This window comes from Bos javanicus, chromosome 7, assembly GCF_032452875.1.
Source record: "Bos javanicus breed banteng chromosome 7, ARS-OSU_banteng_1.0, whole genome shotgun sequence".
Taxonomy (NCBI): domain Eukaryota; kingdom Metazoa; phylum Chordata; class Mammalia; order Artiodactyla; family Bovidae; genus Bos; species Bos javanicus.
Genome location: NC_083874.1, coordinates 106,991,088 through 107,003,498, shown reverse-complemented (window position 1 = coordinate 107,003,498; position 12,411 = coordinate 106,991,088). Strand labels below are relative to the sequence as shown.

At 40.0% G+C, this 12,411-nt stretch overlaps 1 protein-coding gene across 1 annotated transcript in view; it reads left to right on the top strand.

Moving 5' to 3' along the window:
- Window positions 1–12,411, top strand: part of FBXL17 (F-box and leucine rich repeat protein 17) — a 528,456-nt gene that overhangs the window by 6,201 nt on the left and 509,844 nt on the right. The window contains exon 2 of the mRNA XM_061424528.1: window positions 7,817–7,939. Coding sequence (XP_061280512.1) covers window positions 7,817–7,939 — 123 coding nt within the window. The remainder of the gene's footprint in view (window positions 1–7,816; window positions 7,940–12,411) is intronic.

The window sequence follows — 12,411 nt, the reverse complement described above, 5'->3', positions numbered from 1 at the left end:
CCATTATTTTGTATGACTTCAAATGGAGTATAATCTGTAAATGTATTAAATCACTATGTTGTACACCTGAAGCTAACATAATATTGTGAATCAACCATACTTCAATTAGAAATAGAGAATCTTGCCCAAGTCTTGGCCAGTTTGGAGCCCAGGTGGCATGGTAAGGACACCCGTGTCGGGGGAGAAGCTAGGAGCGTGTCAGGAGATGGGCTGCATGTATGCGTTCATGGATGCAGTGCCTTCCTCTGCCCTGAGAGGATCTCTGAGCAGCAGTGCCCAAGACAGGGAGTATGCTTAGTGTCCGTATCTTAGCTTCTAAATACCATTCTCTGCGAAAAGGAATCAGTGTTCTTGGAGAAATGACTGATTCCAGAGTTGGGACAAGGAAGACACAAGATGAGCTTAGACTGTTTTGAGCTGGAACACAAGGAAGTGCTCAGAGAGTCCTGGAGGTGTGTCAGAGGACACATCGTTTCATAGTGTCTCCTCCCCGAATACTCAAAAAGGAGTCATGTTTTATTGAATTTGGTGACTTGCTTTAGAATAAAACTTATTCTTGTGTGAATACTTAACCATAGACTGACACTCTGTGTAGTTATAGTTGGGGTTTTATTGGCTTGCTGTGCTTTAAATTTTAAAGGTTAAACTATGGAAATTATTTTGATTATAGATTAGGAAGTAGTTTTAGAATCTATGACTTTCCTTTGGCTGTATGGTTAGAAAAATACCAGAAAGGGAATTCCCTGGAGGTCAGTGGTTAGGACTCCACGCTTTCACTGCCAGGCCCAGGTTCACTCCCTGGTCAGGGAACTCAGCTCCCTGCAAGCTGCACGTGCAGGTTAAAAAAAAAAGGAAAAATACAAGAAATATATTCTGTGTCTCTGTTTTTCTAAGTGGTGCTTTATTCAACAGACTAGTTAGTAAATGTTTCTTTCAGGCTTTTGGCAAGTTGTTGTAAGCAGACTATTTAAGAAAGAGGCAGTATATGATGTTCATAGGAAAAAATTGAAAAGACCAGAAAAGTTGAACTGATACAGAGAAGATAGTCAATATGAAATTGCTACACAGATTTACTTCTTTTCTTTCTATAACTTGCATGCAACCTGCTTGCTTATAAACCTTATCTCCATCTTGTAGTAATGTCTGATAGCAGGTAAGATCTCTTCATTAAGAAAAGAAATGGCCAAATATAGGTGTCGGCATGGTTGATTTTTAAAGGTCTGTGGGATATGTATGCCCAAATGTTAAGCAACAGTACGGTCTCTGGAAGTTTCTTTAGTCTGAAGTATCTTTTGATGACTTATAGCCATGCCTTAGTCAAAAGTAGAATCTTCAAGGCTTGACAGTACTTGGGTATTGGCCTGGTAGTGGTTAGTTCAGATTGTATCAGTAATATGACTTGTACATTTTCTGGTAATTAATAGTTCAGTTGCGTTGTTCAGATCCGCCCCTTAAAGATCTAGGAATATTAAGCGTTTTCAACCCAGGTCTTGACTAGAAATCATCTCTGTTTCCTGATATCGTTCCCTCTATATTGTTGTTGGTAACAGAACCTACCGTGTTCTAGCTAGGCACATGGCCACCTAACCAGAGCCTGTTTCTTAACCTCTCATGGATAGGGGTGGCTGTGACTAAATATTAGGTAATAGGGTGGGAGTAGAAGCAATGTATACAACTTCCAAGTCATATTGTAAAAGGCAGCTGCTTGTCCTTTGCTTCCTCTTCTGTTTTCCAGGGCTTGTTGTTGTTCAGTCGCTCAGTCATGTCGGACTCCTTGTGGACATGGACTGCACCATGCCAGGCTTCCCTGTCCTTCATTATCTCCCGGAGCATGCTCAGACTCCTGTCCGTCGAGTCAGTGATGCCATCCAGCCATCTCATCCTCTGTCGTCCCTTTCTCCTGCCCTCAATCTTTCCCAGCATTAGAGTCTTTTCTAATGAGTCAGCTCTTCACCTTAGGTGGCCAGAGTCCTGGAGCTTCAGCTTCAGTCCTTCCAATGAACACCCAGGACTGATCTCCTTTAGGATGGACTGGTTGGATCTCCTTGCAGTCCAAGGGACTCTCAAGAGTCTTCTCCAAAACCACAGTTCAAAAGCATCAATTCTTCGGCACTCAGCTTTCTTTATAGTCCAACTCTCACATCCATACATGACTACTGGAAAAACCATAGCTTTGACTAGATGGACTTTTGTCAGCAAAGTAATGTCTCTGCTTTTTAATGTGCCGTTTGTCATATCTTTTCTTCCAAGGAACAAGCATCTTTGAATTTGATGGCTGCAGTCACCATCTGCAGTGATTTTGGAGCCCCCCAAAATAAAGTCTCTCACTGTTTGCCCATCTATTTGCCATGAAGTCATGGGACTGGATGCCATGATCTTAGTTTTTTGAATGTTGAGTTTTAAACCAGCCTTTTCACTCTCCTCTTTCACTTTCATCAAGAGGCTCTTTAGTTCCTCTTTGCTTTCTGCCATAAGGATGGTGTCATATGCATATCTGAGGTTGTTATTTCTCCTGGCAATCTTGATTCCAGCTTGTGCTTCATCCAGTCGGCATTTTGCATGATGTACTCTGCATATAAGTTAAATAAGCAGGCTGACAGTATACAGCCTTGATGTACACCTTTCCCAATTTGGAACCAGTCCATTGTTCCATGTCCAGTTCTAACTGTTCTTCTTGATCTGCATACAGGTTTTTCAGGAGGCAGGGCTAGATGACCTGGATTAAAAGAGTAACTCATTTTCCCCTGTATTTTAGGACAGTGAGCAGCAAATATAAGATGACCCATGCCTCTATCTTTTGCAGCCTTAGAATACCTTCTTGGTGTGGACTTCTGTCATACTCAAGCCGTTCTTAATAGGACTGTGTTAACGTAAGCAGCTTCCTGGCTTGATCCAAGTGCCATTTCAGTTTTTCCACTGTCATTTTTTCCTCTTTCTTATTTAACAAAAATGTTGGTCCAGGTCAGTCCTTTATGTTCTTTTTCTTCAAAGCAACCTTTGAAATGCTCTTTCTCTTCAATATCAGCTTATCCAAAGATAATTCAGACATGTCTTTGAATATATAATTTTGAGATCAGTGAGCAAATCTCCTACCTTAGTGTCTCCCATAGAAGCCCAGGTACATGTGCACAGATGTTTGTTAAATGAATTAAGAAAAACACCATGGGGCAGAGTCGTTATTTTCTGAGGAGTTAGGGAATGGGCGAGATAGCATTTTAATGGCTGTTAAGAAAAGCTGGTATATTAAAGCATATGTTAGTTAATTATTTCTGTTTAACAAGTTTGGCAGTTTAAGACCACAAACATTTATTATTTCATGTTTTCTGTGGGAATCTTTTCATGGCTTTGCTGGGTCCCTCTGATCCAAGGTCTCTTATGAAACTATGATCAAGGTGTCACTGGGGCTGCTCAGCTGGGGCTTAAGAGTTTTCACCCAGGCTTACACACGTGGTTGTTGGCAGGCCTCAGGTCTTGCTTGGCTGTTGGACAGATGTTGAAGTTCCTTGCCATGCCATTTCAGACTTCTCCAAAGGGCTAATCACATGCAACAGCAGAGTCAAGAACACCCAAAATAAGAAGCCATGGTTTTCTTAACCCAATCTCTTCTGCCATACTCTTTTCATTAAAAGTGAGTCAATAAACCCCGCTTATACTTATGAGGAGAGGCTTACACAGGTGTAACTACCAGGAGGTGGGGTCAGTGAGGGCCATTTTATAGGTTGCCTACAACAAACCATATGCAGAGATCTATTAAATATGCACTGGTGTTTCAGCTTCGATTTTGCTTTTTTTTAATTCATCTTTGCTGGTACTGGTGTTATCTTCCCTTCACTCACTCATTGAATTTCCTTTCACCTGAATAAAATCTACCTAGATTTAGTCAATTATCTGTTGTGACAATCATCTTACTTTCGCAAAAGAACAAATTAAGGTCCAAAGAAGGTGCTATCCAAAGTCACACATATTTTAAACAAGGCGTTTCTTGGTTCCAGAATGTGCCACACAGCTTCTGTTTGCTAAGGGACAAATTAGCCCTTTAAAATCATGTAGTCCTTTAACCTTCAACAAATGATCTGATTTCTTGAAATCTTAATTTTCTTGTCTATGAAATGTGGAGGACAAGCATAAAAAAATCCACCAGAGAGGAACCTCTGACTTTGGCTGCATGAAAACTTGGGTGAATCCTCTCTGCAAACAGGGCATGTATATGTATATATACACAGACACACATATGTCATATATGTATATACACACATACCAATACCCATATACATATATATGGAAATAACTGGGAAAAATTGCCCTGAACTATTTGGGCTTTGGGAATTGACCAAAGGCAGACAACAAATTGATATGTATTTATTCTTAGGAAAACTACTAGAGCTTCAGGTAAGAATAGTGGAAGTCTAGCCACTCCAGTACTCTTGCCTGGAAAATCCTATGGACAGAGGAGCCTGATAGGCTGCAGTCCATGGGGTCGCAAAGAGTTGGACATGACTGGGTGACTTCACTTTCACTTTTCATGCATTGGAGAAGGAGATGGCAACCCACTCCAGTGTTCTTGCCTGGAGAATCCCAGGGACGGGGGAGCCTGGTGGGCTGCCATCTATGGGGTTGCACAGAGTCGGACACGACTGAAGCGACTTAGCATACCACTCTTGAATTGAGACCTCTAACAGCAGTAGATCAAACCAGTCAATCCTAAAGGAAATCAGTCCTGAATATTCACTGGAGGGACTGATGCTGAGGCTCCAGCTCGGATACTTTGGCCACCTGATGTGAAGAACTGACTCATTGGAAAAGACCTTGATGCTGGAAAAGACTGAAGGCGGGAGGAGAAGGGGATGACAGAGGATGAGATGGTTGGATGGCATCACCGACTCAATACACATGAATTAGAGCAAACCCCAGGAGATAGTGAAGGACAGGGAACCCTGGTGTGCTGCAGTCCATTGGGTCACAAAGAGTCAGGCACGACTTAGTGGCTGAATAGCAACAACTAGCTGTTTTGGTGTCTTAAGAGGGTAACTTAGTTACCCTCAGTTCAGTTCAGTTGCTCAGTTGTGTCCGACTCTTTGTGACCCCATAAATTGCAGCATGCAAGGCCTCTGTCCATCACCAACTCTTGGAGTTCACTCAAACTCATGTCCATTGAGTCGGTGATGCCATCACCAACTCAGTTAGCGGCAATGAATAACAACCTGTATCTGTCAGCTAAACATGATGAACTTTGTAGGAAGAAAATGGTTAAAACCCACATATTTTCAGGTTTGATATTGTGGTGCCAGTTGGGATGAGGTGGGGATCACCTAGGAATTTAACCAGCGGATCTTGGAAATGAGAGACCCATAAAGGGATAATAAGCTCTTCACATATCCTTGGTTTACTCAAACTATGCACATGTCCTGGGGAGACTTGAGAGTATCTAGCAGAAAGCAGGCCAAAGCAACCTTGAGAATAAGCCTTGAATATGCTCTTCCCAACCCATGCACAGATTGAAGAGCAGGCTCGAGGTATTTGAGCATTTTTTTTTGGCCCAAATTTAGACACAGGGAAGCCACACTAAAGAAATATGAATAAGAATTAAAAGTTGAGCAGAGACATGCAAACAAACATTCAAACTTCAGATCCTACCATTTAAGGCCAGGGAGATTAAAGTTGAAACATTTCAGATAATCAAATCCTGAGTTGCTACAAATGTTACCTAAAATGTCTGGTTTTGAATGAAAAATTATGAGACGTATAAAGAGACAGAGAAAAAGTGACCTGTACTGAGAGGAAACAAAACAGTTAATAGAAATTGAGTAAGCACAGATATTAGACTTAGGAGATAAAAACTTCAGACTATAATAAACATGTTAAAGAATGGAAGGAAACATTATTCAAATTATAAGAGATTATAACATTGACCCAAAGAATGGAAAGTTTCAATATAAAGACATGGAAACTGTAAAAAAGCATTTTCTGATGCTATTAAAAATAGCAGTGCTTTCCTTTTTACAATTGTATTTATTTATTTATGATTGTATAGGCTGTCTCTGGTTGCAGTGAGTGGAGGCTTCTCTTGCAGAGCACAGGCTCTAGATTGAGTGTTGAGTAGTTGCGGTGCACGGGCTCAGTTACTTTTCAGTATGTGGAATCCTCCTGGGTCAGGGTTCAAACCCGTGTCTCCTGCATTGGAAGGTGGATTCTTACCCACTGCACCACCAGGGAAGTCCTTCCTTATTTTATTTCTGAGTTGTTCATTGATAGTGTATAGAAATATTTGTTTCTTAGCTCTAAATTTTTTTGTGTATGATTTTTCTATATAAGATCATGATAATTGTAACTATAGAACATTTTAGTTTTCTAATCCGAATGCCCTTTAATTCTTTTCCTTATGTAATTGCCCAGGCCAGAATCTCTAGTACGGTGTTGCGTAGAAGTGGAGACAGCAGAAATCTTTGTCTTGTTCCTCATCTCAGGGGAAAATATTCAGTCTTTCACTATTAAATGTAATAATAATGGCAGAATTTTTACACATGCCGTCTATCACATTAAGGAAGTTCCCTTCATTCCTAGTTTCCTGAGTATTTTTGCCAAGAGAGGGTATTGCATTTTGTCAAATGCTTTTTCTACATTAATTGAAATGGTTGAGTTTTCTAAACCTTTATTTTATTAATGTGGTGTGTTAAATGGATTCATTTTTGCCTGTTGAACCATTTTTCCTTTCTTGGGATAAATACCACTGGACCGTGGTATATGACCCTTTTAATACGCTGCTTGATTCACTTTGGTGATATGGTTGACTCTTGAATAGCATGGGTTTGAACTATGCAGGTCTTTTTACACTCAGGCTTCTTTTCGATAGTAAACACTATGATAGTACGTGGTCCTTGGTTGGTTCAATCTGTGGGTGATGAATTGCACATAGGGAGGGCCGACTATGAAGTTACACTTGGGTTTCAACTGCATGAAGGGTCAGCATCCCAATCCCTACATTGTTCAAGGGCTAAGTAGGCTTTTTAAGGATTTTTTGCATTTAAATTCATAAGAGACATTGGTGTATAGTTTTCTTGCGATGTCTTTGACTTTAGTGTCAGAGTAATGCTAACCTCATAGAGTTAGCAAGAGTTCCATTATACTTCAGTTTTGGGAATCATTTAAGAAGGATTTCTATTTGTTCTTTAAATGTATCACTATTAGGGCCCTCTGGTCCTTGGCCTTTCTTTGTTGGAAGTTTTTGATTACTGATTCAACATTTTCTCTTATTATAGGTCTATTGAAATTTTCTATTTCTTCTTGAATCAGTTTTTTGTAGTTTGTATATATCTACAAGTTTGTTTCGTTTAGATTATCTAATTTGTTGGCATACAATTGTTCATAATACTCCCCTATAATTCTTTCTTTTTTTGTAAGGTTGGCAATAATATCTCTTTGTATTCATGATTTTAGTAGATTGAGTGTTCTTTTTTTCCTTTCTCGGTTCTCACCTTAGCTACTCCCATATCATACTTCCTCTTTAGGACAGCCCATAATAGTGACTCTTTTAATAATGGTCACTTGTACTAAAATGGTTTTCTGTTTTAAAACGTTAATTTTTCATGGCTGGAAGGATGACCACCCCTCACCCATGTTTCTGTGGGGAACCTGGCGCTCAGCTGTTCAGACAGTGTGCTTGGGGTTTCTTATATAGCAGAGCAGCTCCCTTGCTGTGATCAGTCCTTGATACAAGGGATACATTTTTTAAAAAAGATTAATTTTTTCTAACTGGTAAAAACTTTTATTGCCTTTAAAATGTTTAACACATATTATGTGGTTCCTTTTTTATTCACAGATATTTTCCAATTTATCTCTGGATGAACGTTGCCTTTCTGCATCATTGGTTTGCAAGTACTGGCGTGACCTTTGTTTAGATTTCCAGTTTTGGAAGCAGCTGGATCTTAGCAGTCGTCAGCAGGTATGGATTCTGATTCTACAAAAACACTCAATTTGACCTACTCAAAAAATATCTTTTTTCTTCTTAGAAATTACTTCTTTCACACTGTAGTTTTTCAGGATAGTTCAAATGACTGAAATCTATAATTCTGTGCTTTAGTAATTTTTTTTTTCAAATTCAAGTTGAAGCTAGGTTTCTGTGATGGATATATCTTTTAGTTTGGATTGGCAATTTGGGGTTGCTTCTGAATCCTTTTTGTTGTAGTCCTCTTTGTTTCCCCCACCGTATTACTATTTTTTTCTACTACATTTGAAAAAGTTACTAAACTTTTCATTTTTTGGAGAGAGAATTAGTAGACAGCCATGGCAAACACTTAAATAGTGCTGCTGACTTGCCATGTGGTACTGTTCTGTGAGTTTTATGTATATTCATTTGATCAACAGCCTTATGAGTTGATACTATCATTATCTCTATTAATATAATAATATACTTTTGATAATAGTATTCTTATAATGTTATTTTGTGTGAAGAAATGGAAGCAAAATGGAATAAGGTAACTTACTTTGTTTTAATTTTCACTTTGATGAGTTTTCCAATCCTCCCCATTGCCCAGCTGCCCATTATGTTTATATGGTGGTGTCATTTAAGAAAGAAAGTACTTTATATTGCCTTATTTCAGACAGTTGGTTGGACTTGTTAAATTCTTCCTTGGTTGTCAGTACTTGGCTTTGGAAACATAAAATATCCACTAAAAATAGGGTTTTATTAGAGTATTAAACCTGCTCAAAACCTCCCATGATCTTGTTAGTAGTGATGCGCTGGTGAGTGCTTTAACAGCTGGCCTCCAAAAACAAATGAACAAAGAAGAAGCCCTGATACTCTCCCCACAACCAATTTCAAGCTAAAAGTGTGATGTCACAGAATGTGATGCTATCACTGATGTGGAAAGTGATACATATTCCAGACTCTCTGATTTGGCACAAGCCAACTCCAGCATACCACTGGTAGCATATGTGTCTGTTTATAACACATGCACTGTAAAAAAAATAACTTCCTGAGCATTTGTTTTTAAGTTTCCTTTTTGTTTGCCTGCCTTATTGGTAAGGGTTAAGACAGTTATACAGTGTTTACCTGCCTGAGTTCATCAAGTTGGTATCCAGGGGGCATGGTGAATACTTGGTTAGTTGTGGCTGAGAGTGTAGAGAGCAGTAATGTGAAGTAATCCATGGGGTTTTAACTTCCTTAGTCTTGAATATCCCAGCTATTTGTTATAAGCTCAGACTATTAGCTTTTCTCCTCTGCTGGTAGTTAGGTTTGGAGGTTTAAAAAAAAAGAAAAGAAAATAGAGAAAGAGGCACACTGTTTCCAACAAGTAGAAACAAAGTGGTTTCAGCCTTTGTTCTTACACCTTGTACTCCTCAACATGCCCTGATTCTTTTCTTCTTCCTTTCTAACTTTAATCATATGTATTTTCTCTCATTATTTTTACTTGAAACACTTCAATAATGGTAACTCTTGGTGTTTTTTTTTTTTTTCTTTTTGGAAGTATGATTGGTCAGGGAATGTGTACAGGTTGGTTTTTAAAAATTGTTTAAAATATCAAGATGGTCCTGTGAGTTTTTCACTAGATGAATTTTAAGATTACTTATATTTAGCTCTGAGTCTTCTGAGATAAGTTGTTTTTTTTTTTAATGGCCTTTATATATAGTCTTTGGTGTCCTAATATCCAAGATGATATATAGTATAAGCTGTGGATTTAACTATATGTAATGTATTCTGATAGAAGTAGGAAAGCAATTGAAATTTATATACTTTGGTTCAGTTCAGTTCAGTCGCTCAGTCGTGTCCGACTCTTTGCGACCCCATGAATTGCAGCACGCCAGGCCTCCCTGTCCATCACCAACTCCCAGAGTTCACTCAGACTCACGTCCATCTAGTCAGTGATGCCATCCAGCCATCTCCTCCTCTGTCGTCCCCTTCTCCTGCCCTCAATCCCTCCCAGCATCAGGGTCTTTTCCAATGAGTCAACTCTTTGCATCAGGTGGCCAGAGTTTTGGAGTTTCAGCTTCAGCATCAGTCCTTGCAATGAACACCCAGGACTGATCTCCTTTAGGATGGACTGGTTGGATCTCCTTGCAGTCCAGGGGACTCTCAAGAGTCTTCTCCAACACCACAGTTCAAAAGCATCAATTCTTTGGCACTCAGCTTTCTTCACCGTCCAACTCTCAATATCCATACGTGACCACTGGAAAAACCATAGCCTTGACTAGACGGACCTTTGTTGGCAAAGTGATGTCTCAGCTTTTCAATATGTTGTCTGCTGCTGCTGCTGCTAAGTCACTTCAGTTGTGTCCAGCTCTGTGCGACCCCATAGACGGCAGCCCATCAGGCTCCACTGTCCCTGGGATTCTCCAGGCAAGAACACTGATGTCTAGGTTGGTCATACCTTTCCTTCCAAAGAGTAAGTGTCTTTTAATTTCATGGCTGAAATCACCATCTGCAGTGATTTTGGAGCCCCAAAAAATAAAGTCTGACACTATTTCCCCATCTATTTCCCATGAAGTGATGGGACCAGATGCCATGATCTTTGTTTTCTGAATGTTGAGCTTTAAGCCAACTTTTTCACTCTCTTTTTTCACTTTCATCAAGAGGCTTTTCAGTTCCTCTTCACTTTCTGCCATAGGGTGATGTCATCTGCATATCTGAGGTTATTGATATTTCTTCCGGCAGTCTTGATTCCAGCTTGTGCTTCTTCCAGCCCAGTGTCTCTCTAATGTACTCTGTTTATAAGTTAAATAAGCAGGGTGACAATATACAGCCTTGACATACTCCTTTTCCTATTTGGAACCAGTCTGTTGTTCCATGTCCAGTTCTAACTGTTGCTTCCTGACCTGCATACAGATTTCTCAAGAGGCAGGTCAGGTGGTCTGGTATTCCCATCTCTTGAAGAATTTTCCAGTTTCTTGTGATCCACACAGTGAAAGGCTTTGGCATAGTCAATAAAGCAGAAATAGATGTTTTTCTGGAACTCTCTTGCTTTTTCTATGATCCAGTGGATGTTGGCAATTTGATCTCTGGTTCCTCTGCCTTTTCTAAAACCAGCTTGAACATCTGGAAGTTCATGGTTCACATATTGCTGAAGCCTGGCTTGGAGAATTTTGAGCATTACTTTACTAGCGTGTGAGATGAGTGCAATTGTGCGGTAGTTTGAGCATTCTTTGGCATTGCCTTTCTTTGGGATTGGAATGAAAACTGACCTTTTCCAGTCCTGTGGCCACTGCTGAGTTTTCCAAATTTGCTGGCATATTGAGTGCAGCACTTTCACAGCATCAGCTTTTTAGGATTTGAAAGAGCTCAACTGGAATTCCATCACCTCCACTAGCTTTGTTCATAGTGATGCTTCCTAAGGCCCACTTGACTTCACATTCCAGGATGTCTGGCTCTAGGTGAGTGATCACACCATCGTGATTATCTGGGTCGTGAAGCTCTTTTTTGTACAGTTCTTCTGTGTATTCTTGCTACCTCTTCTTAATATCTTCTGCTTCTGTTAGGTCCATACCATTTCTGTCCTTTATCGAGCCTATCTTTGCATGAAAAGTTCCCTTGGTATCTCTAGTTTTCTTGAAGAGATCTCTAGTCTTTCCCATTCTGTTGTGTTCCTCTATTTCTTTGCATTGATCGCTGAGTTAGGTATCATCTAATATTATGTGTGAAAAGTCAAGATTTATGCATCATGTTGACTGATACATACCATTTGTTGTGTTAAGAACCAACTCAGAATTCTAATATAGTTTTGTTTGTGGGGAGTTTTTGGTGAGTTTAAAGGTTTAATTAAAGTGTGTTTTCCTAACAAGGATAGATTTTTAGGCTTTTATTGAAAGCCAGTACATTATATTATCACTTGCTGTTTCTGACACCAAATGTGTGCTTTTTTCCACGCTAACAAATTCTCTGACGCTAACTAGGTGTCCAACAGTTCAGTTCAATTCTGACACTAACTCCTGGAGTTAGTGCAGACCTTACAGTTTAAGGGCTCAGTCCCATGACTGTCCCTGCTTAGTATACCCGTCACAAATCCTGAAAGTGAAGTCGCTCAGTCATGTCCAACTCTTTGCGATCCCATGGGCTGCAGCCTTCCAGGCTCCTTTGTCCATGGGATTTTCCAGGCAAGAGTACTAGAGTGGGTTGCCATCCCCTTCTCCAGAGGATCTTCTCAACCCAGGGATCGAACCCGGGTCTCCCGCATTGTAGGCAGACGCTTTACCATCTGAGCTACCAGGGAAGTCTGGAGCCACCTATACTTCTGACTGACCATCTTTAAAACTAGAAGTTCCCCATGTCCCCTGCTCAAGCTGATAATTTGCTAGAGTGATCAGAACTCAGGAAAATACTAATGTTTACTGTTTCAGTGTAGAGGATGTAACCCAAGACCAGATAAATGGAAAAGATGCCTAGGGCAAGGTTTCAGGGAGAGGGTATGGAGCTTCCCTGTC